At 36.6% G+C, this 17,550-nt stretch overlaps 1 protein-coding gene across 2 annotated transcripts in view; it reads right to left on the bottom strand.

Moving 5' to 3' along the window:
- Window positions 1–17,550, bottom strand: part of TENM1 (teneurin transmembrane protein 1) — a 1,301,460-nt gene that overhangs the window by 246,077 nt on the left and 1,037,833 nt on the right. For both annotated transcript variants that reach the window (XM_033111932.1, XM_033111941.1), the window contains one exon: window positions 17,140–17,356. In XM_033111932.1, the coding sequence (XP_032967823.1) occupies window positions 17,140–17,356 (217 nt within the window). The remainder of the gene's footprint in view (window positions 1–17,139; window positions 17,357–17,550) is intronic.

Below are 17,550 nucleotides of genomic sequence, written 5' to 3'. Positions count from 1 at the left end.
TTACCTAAGCTAGTACAGCACTGTGAAAGCATTTAATGTTATAGCATAAATCCGTTCTCATGTTCTGAAAATGAGAATGCAGAGAATGTTCATATGCAAATCCAATAAAATCTCATTAGTTTTTACTTGAATAGAACAAGCTGATTTAATCCTACTCAGTTGGTCACTAGCCCAAATAAATAATACCTACCAAATGGATAACATTCAAAACAGCTGGGAGCATTACCCATCAACATTCTAGGACTCTGGGAAAGGTGGTGCTATTGAAAATGCAGATAGCTTTTTAAGCAGAATTATTTTCCCCATGGCTAGTGATGTTTCAAGTAAAACAAAATGGAGACACTCACCCTGAAGTAGGGTAGGTATTTTCCCATCTGCCCTGGTAATTGCTTGTCAAAAGTAGGCTTGCTTCGGATGCCTGAGATCTCCAAAGTAATGGGAAAAAGATCAAGTGTTTTGAAGCAATAAGAAAACTGACAACACAATCACATTTTCAGGACTATGTAAGTGTCAGTTTGCTTCATTTAGACACATGTTTATTTTTGTCCAGAATTTGAATACTGAAATATTTGTCTTGTAAGCCCTTGCAACTCTTGAATAGTCTCAAGTTTTTGTTTTTCGGTTTATTTTTGTTTTGTTTTTGCCTGTTTTACACCTTACTCAAATGGTTAATCATTGTAATCAGCCTCATGGGGTTTTATTAACCTCATTAACCTTTTCTGTCACTTCTCTGTGAATCTGCCTTTCAAATAATGGATAGTCATTAAATATAGGGAAAGTCTACCTTGTTGGCTGTAGCCTGGGTGTGGATGACTCTTCCCATCAGGGAGGTAAAATAGTGGCCTTGCTCTATGGAAACTAGTTCCAGCTCAGGCTTGCTAGTTATCACCGTTATGACTTTTCCCAAGGAACAGAATTGCTCATGATTTCATTTGTTCCTTATGGAAAGTGAGAATAATAGTTCTTCCCTGTCCTATCCTCAATCACCTCACAAAGAAGTGATAAAATATATAAGCATATATTTGTATAAATATTTATTAAGCACTTATTCTGAGTCAGGTACTATGCCATGTTGATTCCTTATGTTATTTCATTTAATATCGATATAACCCTGAGTAGGCACAACTATTAGACCTGTTTTTAAAATGAGGAAACAGATCCAGAGAGGTTAAAAAAATTTGCTCAAGACAACACAGCTAGTAAGTGAAGTGGTGGAGGGCTTTTTAACCAGATTCTAAAAGGCCTGAGCTATATGCAGATTTTTCTTAAAATGTAGAAAATGTGGCTGCAAATGAAAAGAAAGTGCTCGCCTGCAAAGATGGTGCTATCCAGCGGACATCATTAACCGTGGACATTTACCAACTACTGAGCGCTTTCTATGTGCAGGGTGTGTAGTGGAGATAAGCTCCAACATGTCATTCATTCTTTCTCCCCAAACGTGCATTAATTCTGCCCTCTCTACAGATACATTTAGATGATAGAACCAGCTAGAGACACTGCAAGCAAACAGTATGGCTAAAAAGCAGGTAATAAGTGTTTGAGACTTTCACATTTCAGTTCTAATAGAGCAGTAAGATAGATAAAGTGTTAGAAAATACCTGTTCATACTGAGATAAGCTGTAGATAGCTACTGGTATTACTAATCACAATTATTAAGCATCTGAGAACATCTGAGTTTCAAAATATCACAAATAATCAATTGAACAGCTTTTTGAAGATTTGTGCTCTGATTTCTTTTTATTGGTTGCCTAAGAACATCTGCAAAAAAGTGGAAGTCACACGTTCTTTCTTTTTGGTACCTTTAGGTGTTGACTGCTGATTTTAGGAGATAGTCAGCACTATAAATCTTGGAAGTTTCAGCACTTTGCAATTTTTAAAACATATCTTGAACATGTGTTTCCTGAACTTTAGCATTAGACAAAATAGTCTGAAAATGAGAAGATCCCATGTTCACACACGTAACACCTTTCATGTAAATGAGGTCAAAGTGTTGTATTAGCAAGTAGCAACAATTTTACTTCCCACTTAGTATAACAAAAGCAGAAGCCATAAGCAAAAGAGGTTGCTCAGGAAAAGCAACATGGGCAGACAAATAATCACAAGGAACCATGGCAGAGCCAAGTTCCACTTGGATTCCTTTTCCGAATGTTGGCAGGTCATATGCAGTGCCTTCCTTTAGAAAGAAATGTGAACACAAAATAGGTTTGAGGATGCTGATACCTCAGAAAGTGCTTCCCCCAGTGCTTAGTTTATTCAATTTATTCGTCATTTGTTGCATTGTGTGTTTATCAGCCCCTAGTTGTGTACATGGTATAATGTTTTTCATGTTTCTTGATGAACAATACACAAACATCTGCCATTAGCAAATAGATGGGGAGGTTCTTAACTAACAGATTAATGAAAAAGTTAAACACAAAGCAACAGAGTCAAATTTGTACCTCAGAAAATTGCGAATGGTTATATTATAGACCTGGGTGTTACCTGCATGTAGATGAAACTGGTAATTTCAAGAATGCTTGAATACTATAATAATGTTGTATTTCCTTATAAACATTCTAAAATATAAGCTTTACTTACCTCTTCTTTTTCATAATTCCAAATCAGTAAGTAATTTCTATATATTTGATCTCTAATTGATGAAAATCTGCTATTTGATTTTTTCTTTTCTTTTCATGACTAACGGTCTAGGGCAGTTGCAGATTTCTCTTTCTAGAGGTTATTCAGTTTGTCTGAGGTGTTCGACTTTTCTCAATGTGCTCCTGGAGAAAAAGGCACCCCATACATTTATGAGTAAAATCTAGTAGACTAACCAGTATGTAATTCCTTGAAACGTTTGTCTTACCTTTCCATTTCACATAATGCTGCAGTTTTAATTCAGTGGGCCCCTAAAAGTCACTGCCAGGCTCCAGCTTGTGTGACAATCTATTGCATAAGGTTCCAGGTATCAGGAAACAGTCATGCCAAGATTGTCTAACATACAGATGAATTCTATGAGGCCTATGCTCTAATATCACTTCTCTGGAGAGGCTTCCCTGCACCACTCTGTCTAAAATAGTGACTCTCTGTCCCTACCTGTTCTTTATCACATTTGACAATACTACCTGACATTTGCCTTTTTTATTATTGTCAATCTTCCTCACTAGACTATATAGGGAAGACACTTCGTCGGCTGTAGCCCAGAGCCTAGGGCAGTTCCTATTACTGAATGAATAAATGAGCCAAGTAAACATTGTAATATTCATCAAGAGTGAAATGATCAATCTTCACCTATGTGGGTTATCTTGAAAGAAACTGTCAGATCTATTGTTATAAATGATGCCAAATCATCATCAATGGGAATTTTTTCATTGTGATAAATGGGAATTTTTTAAATGATTGTTTTTCCCCCTGAATTCATCTGTTTAATAAAAATATTTTAAATTGTAGAAAAATTATTTATAAACCTAAATGTCAAGGGATGAAACTTCTTGTAAACAGTTAAGCTGCTCACTGTCCAAATAAGCTTTTTATTTCTCTCACAAGTATTCAATAGTCTCCTGTGTATGTCAATTTTAGCAGCTCTTTATGCCCACCTAACTCAATTAGTCCCATCTCTGAGTTATTGCTGAAAACTTCCAGATCAGTCTCACTTCTGTAATTGTTTAATGACTTTGTCTCTTTTCCTAGAATACCTCTTGTCTTACATCCATTTATATTACCCATCTGCCCTCATCAGACCAGTGGAATTTGAGACACTTTAGTTGATGAACTCCAAGATCCCTTAGAAATCTGATGTTCCATAATCCACAGAATTTATTACAATTTGTAATTAATTTAATTATTTACATATTTACTTGATGTTTTAACTGCCTCTATCACTAGATGTAAGGGGAATTCCGCAAATAAGGGAACTCTGCTTCTTTTGTTTACCTACATCCACATAGTTATTGGTACAGAGTGAGTACTCAAGAAATCTTTGTTGAATAAATGAGTGAATACATATCTTCATCACTTTAAAATGAGTTGATATCAGGATATTACATTATATTATATTATATTATATTATATTATATTATATTATATTAGGTATAGCAGAGGACTTTGGTGTCTCTTCTAGAGGAAGCTAAACTCCTCAGTTACTCTGGAAATACTAACATTTTAATAAAATACATATCTGTAAAAAAACAGTAATTAGTATCTGTATAGTATGGTTATTCTTAAGTCCTAGTCTACATTCAAGATCAGCAGCTTCTGTGGCAATGATCTTCTTCCTGCAACCTTCCCCTTAACCTCAGTCTTGATTAAATAAGTCATTTTGCCATTCACAAGATTTAAAATGGTATAAATTCCCAGCTCAGCTAAGTGCAGAAAAGCATGTTTTATTAAACAAGTTGTGATAAGTAATTATGGCTGTTACCAGCTATCATGAATAATCAAGAGCACGAATAAAGATTAAATTATTGAGTGGGATGAAATAAAGAAAGGGGAGGGCTTGGGTAAGTAAAAAGTTTGCCAAGAATTCCACGCTCAAGGCATTTGTAGTACCTAAATTTGTTTTGGGACGCTTATCTTTGGTTTTCTCATGAGATGGAACCAGTTAACAGCAGTCTTCCCACTGACTTCCTGATATTGCTCTTTATTTTCTAACATTTTCCTGGTTCTTAGTTTTTATCATTTTTAATTTATTGGGGTGACAATTGTTACTGAAATTACATAGATTTCAGGTGTACAATTCTGTACTACATCATCTATAAATCCCATTGTGTGTTCACCACCCAGAGTCAGTTCTCCTTCCATTACCATATATTTGATCCTCCTTACCCTCATCTCCCACACCCCACCCCTTTACACTCAGGTAAACACTAAACTATTATCTGTGTCTATGAGTTTTTGTTTCTCATTCGTTTGTCTTGTTTTTTTGTTGTTTTTGGTTTATATGCCACATATCAGTGAAATCATATGGTTCTCTGCTTTTTCTGTCTGACTTCTTTCGCTTAGCATTATACTCTCAAGATCCATCCATGTTGTCACAAATGTTCCTATATCATCTTTTCTTACCGCCGAATAATATTCCATTGTGTATGTATACCACAACTTCTTTATCCATTCATCTATCGAAAGACATTATGGTGGTTTCCATGTCTCACCCACTGTAAAGAAAGCTGCAATGAACATTGGAGCACACGTGTCTTTATGTATAAATGTTTTCAGATTTTTTGGGTAGGTACCCAGGAGAGGGATTGGTGGGTCATATGGTAATTTTATTCGTAATTTTTTGAGGAACCTCCACACTGCCTTCAAAAATGGCTGCACCAGTCTGCATTCCCATCAACAGTGTATGAGGGTTCCTTTTTCTCCACAGCCTCTCCAACACTTGTTACTATTTGTCTTGTTGATGATAGCCATTCTGACTGGGGTAAGGTGATATCTCATTGAGTTTTGTATTTACATTTCTCTGATGATTAGTGATGTTGAGCATTTTTTCATATGTCTATTTGCCATTTGTATGTCCACGTTGGAGAAATGTCTCTTCAGGTCCTCTGCCCATTTTTCAATTGGGTTGTTTGTTTTTTTGTTGAGTTTCATGAGCTCCTTGTATATTTTGGATATTAGCCCCTTATCGGAGGCACTGTTTGCAAAAGTCTTCTCCAATTCAGTTGGTTGTCTCTTTATATTGTCAATGGTTCTTTTTCTGTGCAGAAGCTTTTAAGTTTCATATAGTCCCATTCGTTTACTTTAGCTTTGACTTCCATTGCCTTTATAGTCAAATTCATAAAATACTCTTTGAACCTAAGGTACATAAGTTTAGTACCTATGTTTTCTTCTATGCAGTTTATTGTTTCAGGTCTAATGCTTAAGTCTTTGATCCATTTTGAATTAATTTTGGTACATGGTGACAGATAGCAGTCCAGTTTCATTCTTTTGCACGTGGCTATCCAATTCTCCCAGCATCATTTATTGAAGAGGCTGTCTTTCCTCCATTGTATGTTTTTAGCGTGTTTGTCAAAAATTATCTGTCCATATTTACGTGGTTTTATTTCTGGGTTCTCAATTCTATTCCATTGGTCTATGTGTCTGTTTTTCTGCCAATACTATGCTGTTTTGATAATTGTAGCCCTGTAGTACAAGCTAAAGTCAGGGAGTGTGATACCTCCAGTATTGTTGTTTTTCTTAAGATTGCTTTGGCTATTCGCGGTCTTTTGTGGTTCCAGACAAATCTGATGATTTTTTGTTCTATTCCTTTAAAAAACGCCATTGCCATTTTGATGGGGATTGCATTAAATCTGTATATTACTTTGGGTAATAGGAGCATTTTAACTATGTTGATTCCTCCAATTCAGGAGCACAGAATGTCTTTCCATTTCTTTGTGTCTTCTTCAATTTCTTTCAAAAATGTCTTATAGTTTTCAGCATATAGGTCCTTCACATTCTTGCTTAACTTTATTCCTAGGTATTTTATTCTTTTTGCTGCAGTTGCAAAAAGAATTGTTTTTTGTATTTCTTTTTCTGAGATTTCATTGTTAGTATATAGGAATGCAATGGACTTTTGTACGTTGATTTTGTAGCCAGCAACTTTACTGTATTTGTTGATTGTTTTTAATAGCTTTTTGGTGGAGTCTTTAGGGTTTTCTGTATATAACATCATGTCATCTTCAAAGAGTGATAATTTAACTTCTTCATTCCCAATGTGGATGCCTTTTATTTCTTTCCCTTGCCTGATTGCTCTGGCAAGGACTTCCCACACTATGTTGAAAAGGAAAGGTGATAGGGGATAGCCCTGTCGTGTTCCTGAGCAAAGGGCTTCAGTTTTTCACCATTAATTATGAGATTAGCTGAGGGCTTGTCATATGTGGCCTTTATTATGTTAAGGTATTTTCCTTCTATACCTATTTTATTAAGTGTTTTAATCATAAATGGATGTCGTATCTTGTCAAATGCTTTTTCTGCATCAATTGATATAATCATATGATTTTTGTCCTTAGTTTGTTTATGTGATGTATCTCATTTACAGATTGGCAGATGTTTAACCATCCTTGTGCCCCGGAGATGAACCCCACTTGGTCATGATGAATAATCTTTTTACTGCATTGTTGTATTTGATTTGCTAGAATATTGTTTAGGATTTTTGCATGTGTATTCATCGGAGATATTGGTCTGTCCTTATCTCTTTTTGTGTTGTGCTTAGCAGGTTTTCGTATCAGAGTAATGTTGGCCTCATAAAATGAGTTAGGGAGTACTGTCTCTTCTTCAATTTTTTGGAAGAGTTTGAGCAGGATTGGCATTAGATCCTCTTTGAAGGTTTGGTAGAATTCACTAGTGAAGCCATCTGGTCCAGGACTTTTGCTTTTGGGAAGGTTTTGGATGACTGACACAGTTTTGTTACTGGTGATCGGTCTTTTTAGATTTTCCAGTTCTTCATGGTTCAGCCTTGGAAGGCTATATGTTTCTAAGAACTTGTCCATTTCTTCTAGGTTATTGAATTTGGTGGCATATAGTCCTTTATAGTATTCTTGGATGATCCTTTGTATTTCTGTGGTGTCCGTGATAACTTCACCTTTTTTATTTCTGATTTTGTTAATTAGTGTCTTCTGTGTTTTTATCTTAGTGAGTCTTGCCAAGGGTGTGTCCATTTTATTAATCTTTTCAAAGAACCAGCTCTTTGTCACATTAATTTTTTCTATTGTCTTTTTGTTTTGTATTTCATTTAGTTCTGCTCTGATTTTTGTTATTTCCTTTCTTCTGCTGACCTTGGGTTTCACTTGTTCTTTTTCTAGTTTTTTTAAGGTGTAACATGAGGTTATTTTTTTGTGATTTTTCTTGTTTCTTGAGATAGGCCTGTAATGATATAAATTTCCCTCTTAAAACTGCTTTCGCTGTGTCCCAAAAATTTTGGGTGGATGTATTTTCATTGTCATTTCTTTCTATGTATCTTTTGATCTCTCCTCTAGTTTCTTCTTTGACCCAATCGTTATTAAAAAGCATGTTGTTTAATCTCCATGTATTTGTGTTTTTTCCTGCTTTCTTTTTGCAGTTGATAACCATTTCAAAGCCTTGTGATCAGAGAATATGCTTGGTATGATTTCAATCTTCTTAAATTTGTTGAGGCTGATTTTATGTCCCAATATATGGTCTATCCTTGAGAATGTTCCATGTACACTAGAAAAGAATGTATAGTCTGATGTTTTAGGATGAAGTGCTCTATATATGTCAATTATGTCCATTTCATCTAATGTGTCATTTAGGGCTGCTATTTCGTTATTTATTTTCTGTTTGGTTGATCTATCCATAGCTGTCAATGATGTATTTAAGTCCCCTAGTATAATTGTGTTTTGGTCAATTTCTCCCTTCAGTTCTGTTAGTAGTTGCTTGGTATATTTCCACCCTTTCACTTTGAGTCTATGCTTGTCATTGTAGGTGAGATGTGTCTCTTGCAGACAGCATATGGTTCGGTTTGGTTTTTTGATCCACTCTGCTACTCTGTGCCTTTTTATTGGTGAGTTCAGTCCATTCACATTTAAGGTGATTATCGATATGTGAGGATTTCCTGTCATTCTATCTTTAGTTTTCTGGTAAGGCTATGTCTCCATGGTTTCTTTGCCTTTTTGTTGTTGTCGATTATTTCTGTGTGGTGGTATTCTATGATGTTTCCCTCTGTTTCTTCTTTTAATACAGTATATATTTCAGTCCTGGATTTTTTTTTTGAGTGGTTACCCATAAGTTTGTGTAAAAAAAAGTTTGATATTTAGAGTATTCCATTTTCTTCAGCACACTTACATTCTTCATTTCCATTTTCCTGTTCAGGTATTTCCTCTCCCCCTTTTTATGTTTTGGTTGCCACAAATTGTCCCTGTGGATGGTGGTCGAATAGCCTGTTTTAGTGTTTTTTGTAGTGCGGGTCATGCATTAGAAAATTCCCTCAGCTTCTGTATGTCTGGAAAGGTCTTTATTCCTCCTTCATATCTAAAGGATATCTTTGCTGGATATATTATTCTTGGCTCATAATTTCTCTCTTTCAATAATTTGAATATTTGGTTCTACTTTCTCCTGGCTTGTAGAGTTTCTGCTGAAAAATCTGATGATAATCTAATGGGCTTTCCTTTGTAGGTTACCGTCTTCTTTTCCCTGGCTGCCTTGAGGATTCTTTCTTTGTCGTTGATTTTAGACAGCTTCAATACAATGTGCCTTGGAGAAGGCCTGTTGGGATTGAGGTAATTAGGTGTTCTATTTGCTTCTTGGATTCGAGGATCCAGTTCTGTCCACAAGTTTGGGAAGTTCTCATCGACAATTTGTTTGAATATATTCTCTGTTCCCTTCTCTCTTTCTTCTCCTTCTGGTATGCCCATTATTCTTATATTGCTCTTTCTTATTGAGTCAGAAAGTTCTTGTAGAGTTCTTTCATTTCTTTTAAATCTCAAGTCTCTTTCTTCTTCCATCTGTGTAATTTCCAGGTTTCTGTCTTCTATGTAACTGATTCTTTCCTCCATCTGGTCAACTCTACTACCTAAGCTGGTTATTTCATTCTTAATTTGTTCTATTGAGTTCTTAATCTCCAGAAATTATATTTGGTTCTTTTTTAAAATTTCAATCTCTTTCGTAAAATGCTCATGTTGTTCTTTGATTGTGTTTCTGAGTTCATTAAACTGCCTTTCTGTGTTTTCTTGCATCTCGTTGAGTTTTTTAAGAACTGCTGTGTTGAATTCTCTGTCATTTAAGTCACATATTTCCATATCTTTAAGGTCCTTTTCTGGAGACTTTTCACTTTCTTTCTGAGCTGTCTTGTTGCCTTGGTTATTCATGGCAATTACTGATTTATTATTTCTCTTCCTAGACTTCTACAGTAGTGGCTTCTGCAACAGGTTGATAGGAAGAGGTCTTTCTTTTGTTTTCCAGTACTTGTTGGTAGACTGTTTTATTTTCTCTCTGACTGAAGCCTTTTTTTTCTCTCTCACACGGTAGTGCTATGATTTCTCTGCACTATTCCAGCTTCGCACAAATGGGGGGATTCCCTGGGAGATGGGCTTCTCCTCTGTTAATAGTTCGCCTGGGTCACAGGGCGCAGTGTCCCTGTGGGTATGCACAGAGCTTTTGAAGTTCCAAAGCTCTTCCTGCACCAGATTCAGAGCTAGTATTTTCCAGCAGTTCTGTTTACTCCCTCAGAGATCTACCCAGATAAGTGGGGCCAGGGGCGGGGTGAGTTTTGAGAGGTGGCCCAGTGCAATGGCAGTGACCACCACCACAGCAGGTCCTGCTTCCACAGCTCCCTCCCCTTTGCCGGAAGTAGTTAGGCTGCGAATCTGTGTCTGAGGTCCACCGTTCTCAGAACAGCAAATATTCTGTTCTTTTGGTCTGAAACTGCTACTGTTCAGCTTCTAGCACCAGGCAGGTGGGGGCGTGGTGAGTTCTGGGAGGGTAGGGAGGGGGTGGCCAGTCTCAGTGCTAAGCCTTCCATTCTCTGCTGGGCAGTGAGGGCTTAAACCATCGTTTTCAGCTTTCTTCCCTCAGTCTTTGCTCTGAGGTCTCTGCCGTGAGTGTTGGGTTCACCTGGGTTATATGCTGCCCCTTCAGCCCTGTGGGCCATAAGCGGAGCCCTAGCTGTACAAGTTCTTCCCTCTCCCACATGTGTGGTAGTTCCAGGATGTAGGGAGCTCGGAGCACTGAGCTAGGTCTGCGTCCTTCGCCTGCGCGGCTTCATGTCTGCACTTCTCCCTTCCCACCTTCCCCAGCTCAGTTGATTTGCCCACATTTAGGTGAATTCAGTATTGGGCTTCTTCGTCTTGCCTGTCTGCTGTGCAGTGAGTCCTTTGTGGAGTTATTGTTGTTTGATTAGGTGTAAATTCCATGGGAGCTTTACATAGGCTCACCTCACGCCGCCATTTTGATGACGTTTCTGGTTCTTAGTTTTGATTATCTAGCCCACCGAACGTAGAGAGGATTATTGATACTTATATTAGGTTGGTGCAAAAGTAACTGCAGTTTAAAAGGTTAAAAATAATTGCAAAATGTGCAATTACTTTTGCAGAAACCTAATACAAATTTATAAATGATGTCAATTATGGGCAGGCTCTGGCAATAGTGGAATGTCTCATAAATTTAAACAAAAAAGAGGGTGTCCGGTTTGCTCAGTGTTTAGAGTGCAGTGCTCATAACACCAAGGTCACAGGTTTGATTCCCACCTGGGCCAGTGAGCTGCATCCTCCAACCTAAACTGAAAACGACTTGACTTGGAGCTGATGGGTCCTGAGAAAACACACTGTCCCCCAATATTACACAATTTAAAAAATTGAAAAAAAGAGTACTGCGTGATTGTTATATAATCACTTCATCTTTTATGAATTTGTTCCTGCACTATGGAGAATAATAATCTTAACTTTGGGCTGGTTCTACATTTGGGAATTGACTTATTTGAGGTCCTAATATCATCTGTGTGTTCTAAACCACCAAAATGATTCTTTCATTACCAAATATGAAAAGAGCTCTTCAGTATCACCACAGCTAAGCCACTCACTCATTCACTCATTTTTTAGCTACTTTCTGCCAGGTACTGTTTTGGGATCTGGGGATACAGTGGTATGATAGAATAAAGATGGCCACAAATTCTTTGATACTTTTCTCATCAAGAGGTGGGATTTATATTCCTTTCTTTTAATCTGGGCAAGCTTTGTGACTGCTTTGACTAATAGGATATAGCACAAGTACCACTGTTAAAACTTCTGGACACATGCCTTAAGAGACTTGCATCTTCCATTTGCTGTCTCTTGGAATACTCTCTCTTGGAGCCCTGAGCCACTATATAAAAGCTCTGACAATCCCAAGGCTAGCTGTCATGCCAATATGAAGACCAAGGAGAGAGGCTGTATGTAGAGAGTTTCCTAGTGATTGTCCAACTGTTCCAGCCCCCTGCTATGTGAGTTATCCCAGCCGAGAACCAAAACTTCATGGAGAAAAGACAAGCCATCCTGGCCATACCCTGTCTGGATTTCTTAGCAACAGAATCGTAAAATATAATAATAAAAAAATTGTTTTAATCCATTGTGTTTTAGAGTAGTTTGCTATGCAGAGATAATCAAAACAAGGGGAACAAATCAGACTCGGTTCTCGTCCTCACAGAACTTAAGATTTAGCAATTAGAACAATTCAGAGCTAATATTGTACATCCCAGTGTGGAGCAAGAAATTGAAATACAGCAGCTTAATAGACAGTATGTAGAAGAAGCCTATCGTCTTGTTAATCCTGTTTGTTTTGTAGCCTGTTAACGGTGCTGTTATGTGCTTAGTGCTGTACTAAGTTTGGTCCCAACTCTAGAACTTTTCAACTAAGTGTAGGCATTCCACCAGGAATGGACACAAGAGGATGCGAAAATTGTACCCAGCAGCATTGCTGCAAAGTTTCAGATCTTTAAACTGTTCTTAAAATGTATCCTAAGGGATAAACATAGTACTCAAATTCTGCTCAACATACACGTCGTTCTCATAGAAAGTGAACATTTTGCTTCTACTATGATGAGACCTGGATTATCTGATGTCATGATTGGTGGGATATAAGATACTATAGGTTAAAATCCACTGCCCTGGGGGAGTTTATTAGTCCAAGGTATGAGGCAGGATGTACACCAACTTATTCATGAGGTATACACAAGTATCCTAGTAAACTAATGGTGGAAATATCATGCCATTAATGTGATTTCTAGTTCATGTTCACTCACTTTTTTTCTCTTTTTAAATTAACATAGTAAAGGTTAAAAAATTCAGTAAAAAGATAAGAATGGATTTTTAAAGACTCTCAGGGAAATAGATCAGAAAGAAAAAACCAACAAACAAATCCTTGAGGTCTTTCCAACAAATGCTGTAGAAACTGTGCAGTCCATAGGTTACAAACTCAAATGTCATCAGGACCAGGTATGCCACTGAAAGTGAGGGAAGTGAGTCAGGTGTCAGAGAAATAGTGAGTCGTGAGCTAGAGAGGCATGTCACATCCCATCCAGAGGAGCAGCTGGCTCTCAGCTCCAGGGAACCTATGCCATGCTATGGGCCCAGAGATGCCAAACTTTGTAACTTATCTAGATAAGGAAGACATTCCAATTTTTCTATTAGATATCCCAATTTCTAAATTTTGGAGTAAACAAAATATATCTATGGGCTGATATTAAGCAATCTCTGACATAGACGCTTCACATAGATTGATGTGGAGATCAGCCTCTCATGGCTACAAAAAAGACAAATGAGTTTGGCCAGACCTTGCTATCAGTGGTTGCACTAACCATGGTAGAATTTTGTTTTTTAAATGCACTTCTCCATTAGTGATGGTGAGTGAAATGTCTGGCTTTGCAAATTACTGCTGTCATTTAGTTTAATGCACTCTTGATTTTACATATTTATTAAAACCTTTTACATTATTAATAGTGATTAAATGCTTAGACATTGAGGATCAATAATGCTTCTGTTCACCTATTTACATTATTAAAAAGTTATAAGTCAGAGCATGTAGAATATGTGGTTTACTTTGTAGCCATGTTTGGAGGAGATTGAAAAAAAAGAAAGAGAGTCAAGCTACAGGGTAAAATGTATTTAGGAAAAAACACTAACCTTGTTGGGCTCGCTAGAGACTCTACTGTAGGCAGGTTGAGTGTTCACAGTGACATTGCAACATCATGGTGCACTGAAAGTACACATTCCATGTGCTTCACACGCCAGTGCAGCAAACTCAGAACAAGCAAGGCTAGTCTCACTTGACACACAAGGATGAACAATTATTTAACCTGTATATGCCCTTGCAGCAGTTAGTTACCTGTATGCCACAGTCTTTAGCTCCAAAGGCTTCTGATGGTGGCAACACTCAGCAGCAAGTCATCTGTGTGAGTCATGTTTTGCCATTAGGCAAATGAGCCCCTTAGCAATGCTCTCTTCATCTGCCTACCCAGCTATCTCTTAGCTGTGTGGCAAAAGCAAAAATACAGAGTGGTTTACCTGATTATGGCACATAAGTGTTCTAGATTTGTTTGAGGAGTCACGGATACATAAGGGCAATAAGTCTTTTCAAGGTCAGCTAGCCCAGCTTTCTAAGTAGCCAAAGTGGCTCAGCATAGTAGTTTAGAGTCAGCTCTCAGTATCCGTCTGCTTGGGTTCAAATCCTGACTCTGACACTCATTGGTTGTAACCTGGGGCAAAAGATTTACCTGATATGTCAGTTCCTGTTTTCTCACCTGAAATGTGGAGACAATAATAGTGTCTACCACATAAGATTTTGTAAGGATTAAATGAGATAACACACAGAAAAACTTAGTACAAAACCTGACACATAATAAGTGCTCAATAACAATTTACATGTAGCAAAATGAGCACTTTACCAGTCATTTAGTTGTGTTCTTCTACCAAGAGGAAGTTCATTAGCATGGGTATAAAGTTTGTAAATAACGTCATTGAAAAGTATTAAATTGACCTAGAGTTTTAAACATTACTTGGTTTCTAAGTTTCTTGTGCTGACCCAGATGCCATTTATTTAGTATAAATTAGATCCAAGTCATTAGGCTTTTTTAAGGACAAGATGAAATGGGGCAGCTGTGGTAAAGGTTACAAGAGCTGCTACAATCTAAACTTGCTGGCTGTGTAGTATTGGGAAAGTTACTTAATCTTTCTGAACCTTCAGTTTCCTCATATATAAAATGCACCAATACAAATACCTATGTCACAGAAATATTGTGAGGTTAAAATAATGCATGTTGGAGTGATTTGAAACAGATGTAAAAGCTGTGACTATTATTATTTATATATATATATATATATATATATATATATATATATATATATATGTATATATATATGTATATATGATCAGAGTTGGAATATATATATATATATATATATATATATATATATATATATATATACATATACATACATATACATACACACACACACACACTCACACACACACACATACGATTAGAGATACCCAGAGTAGTACTGCATGTGTTGATTTTGAGAGGACATGTAGTTTGATTGCTTGTCCTCAACTATGGCATTTGCCTCAGAAAAGGCCTGCACCTTTTCTGACAGACTAGATATGTCTGTAATAACTGAATCCACTGGATGGAGGAGACATGTCATTCTGAATTCAAATGTGACTTGCAGAGCCAAATGATAACTTGGAATATTTTACAAAGGAATAAGGAAAACTCAGTCAAACAAGAAGGAGGAGAAAGGCATTAACCACCACAAGTAATAGGTTTGTTCACTCTGTGAGTGGCTTGCAAGCACTGCTGAAGCATGAAGCTGAACCACAGGGGTTGAAGTTTCTTCATGCTTTTCTATGTTTATTGCTCAAAAGCCCCACTCTCAGTCACAATGACTTGTCCCCATGTCTCTCTCAAGTCCTGACTTTCTCCCTTTACTTGAGTTCAGTGAGTCTTTTAATATGGCTCTACATCATGGAGGTTATTTCTTTCACTGTTTTTTTCTTTTCAACTGACTTCTCCGTAATCATGGAGAAAATTACATAGTTGATGACTTACCACTACCTTAAATAGGAAAATGGGAATAATGGCTGGGGTTCTTTTTGTTCCTTTTGTTCCTCTGGTGTAAAATAAATAACTTTCCACCCTCTAAATAATTACTTTGACTGTAGCCCATTTGAAAGTTACCCCAGAGTTATTGAGCTGGGAGAAACGCTTCAAAACAGGAATGACTAGAGTCTCTTGGAAGAAGGCAAGCTTTGACTAGATGCCCTGGCAGAAAAGGCCTTTATTATGATGCATTGACATTTGGGTTTTGGGTTCTGTCAGAGACCTAAAAGGTTAAAATTGCACAATAATAAAAATAATGAGAAAGTTTTTACTTTCAATAACAGTTCTAGTATACAATATGTGGGATAGACACTGAGTGTTTTAAATTTCCGTGAGCATCCTTGCACCCACCCCTCACCCTTTTCTTCTGGGTGTAGGTCAAGATTGAGTTGTAATCTTCTTAGACTCTCACTGATATCAATATAAACTCTTGACTGAGTTTTACTTGGGAACCAATAACACATACTGGGAAGCAACTGAGTGGGTGGGATGTAGACAGAAGCCCCTGAAGAAATAGTTTCCACATTTATTTTTTAAACTACTGTTTGCAATAATCTAGAATTTAGTGAAATATCAGTCTGTAGAATAAACAAAGGAGGGCTTATTTAAGAGACCAGAAATATTGACTTCAGTGACTTACTTATATCTAGATAGTGCTAATTAGTAAAATATGTCATTGCTGAAGATGAAACAGAGAATAACAATGAACAAATTCATGTTATTAAACTTTAAATAAGTAAGCAATTTTAAAAAATTTCTTCACCTAACAGGTTGGACTTTGGTCTCAGGTCTTTAGTGATAATTCATGCACTCGAGCTTTCCTAAAAGACAGATTTTCACAAGTCTTGCATTTCATGTTAGGAATTCCAATTCACTCAACTCTTTCATATGGAAAAAAGTTACATCATGGAATAAAACGTAAAATTTAGCTTTTGAAGGGCAAGCATAACAGAATTGATAAAACCTAAACTGACTAAATGTGTTCTCACAACATAAGCTGGCATAAAAATAAACAAAGTTCTCTATTATCACAATGGCAACAAGAATGTACGAGGTTTTTAGCTAAAAAGTTTACTATAAAAAATAAAAAACAAAACATGTATTGTTTTTATAGAATAAATTTATTGGAATGTGTTCTGGGAGTAAGATTTGAGGTTGTAAACAACTAAGTGTAATTTGCTTCATATATATAATGTCAGTTATTAATGCAATTCATACATTTAAGCAAAATTTGTTAATATCAAACAAAAAAATTAGCTTTTGAAAATCAAGAAGTTTTCAAGGGATCAACCCAGAAGCTAAATGATAAACTTGCAAATTATACTTTCATCCTGTTTTTGTCATTAAAAGACCCATCTATACTTTACTACAAATAATACATATCATATGTGTGTGTGTTTGATGATACAGAATCTCTAGAAATGAGTTTTCTTCCTTAACTAATCAGTAAGTTCTTGGGCATTCAAGATAATCCTAAAACAGAAATCGATATGGATTGTGTGGAATGGAAAGTAACCTGATCTTTAGAAGATATCCTCCTTTCACAGTTAAGGAAAAACATGAGCACTGTTCATTAAACAATAAAATAGATACATATATACCTGCTGTCAAACGAGATCTCTGGAGGAATGACATGAGTACTGTCCTTGCCAATTAGGAATTTGATTCGATCATAGAAGAGTCTTGAAGTGTGCTGAGAGAAGAGGGGTTGGCTTTGCTGAATGAGGTCAAGAGGATCTGGTGAGCCCTGACAGAGAGGACTTACATAACAGTTGCTTTGTTGACAACAATCAGGGTCCACACAGTCAGTCAAACCATCTGAAAAAAAAGTGTTGAAATTTAGCTTCAAAAGAAGCAACGGTTTAAAATAGGCACAAATGAAGAAAAATCTAGAATATAGCCAAAGATAATTGTCTATATTTGAGTTCAGAATCTATTAAAGTCATATTTTTCATAAATTATCACTCGCTCTGAGTTTATATGGCACATCAGTAAAATTCTAACTATTTTGT

This window comes from Rhinolophus ferrumequinum, chromosome X (assembly GCF_004115265.2).
Source record: "Rhinolophus ferrumequinum isolate MPI-CBG mRhiFer1 chromosome X, mRhiFer1_v1.p, whole genome shotgun sequence".
Lineage (NCBI taxonomy): Eukaryota > Metazoa > Chordata > Mammalia > Chiroptera > Rhinolophidae > Rhinolophus > Rhinolophus ferrumequinum.
Note: the sequence above shows the minus strand (reverse complement) of the source record. Positions and strands in the feature narration are given on the sequence as shown.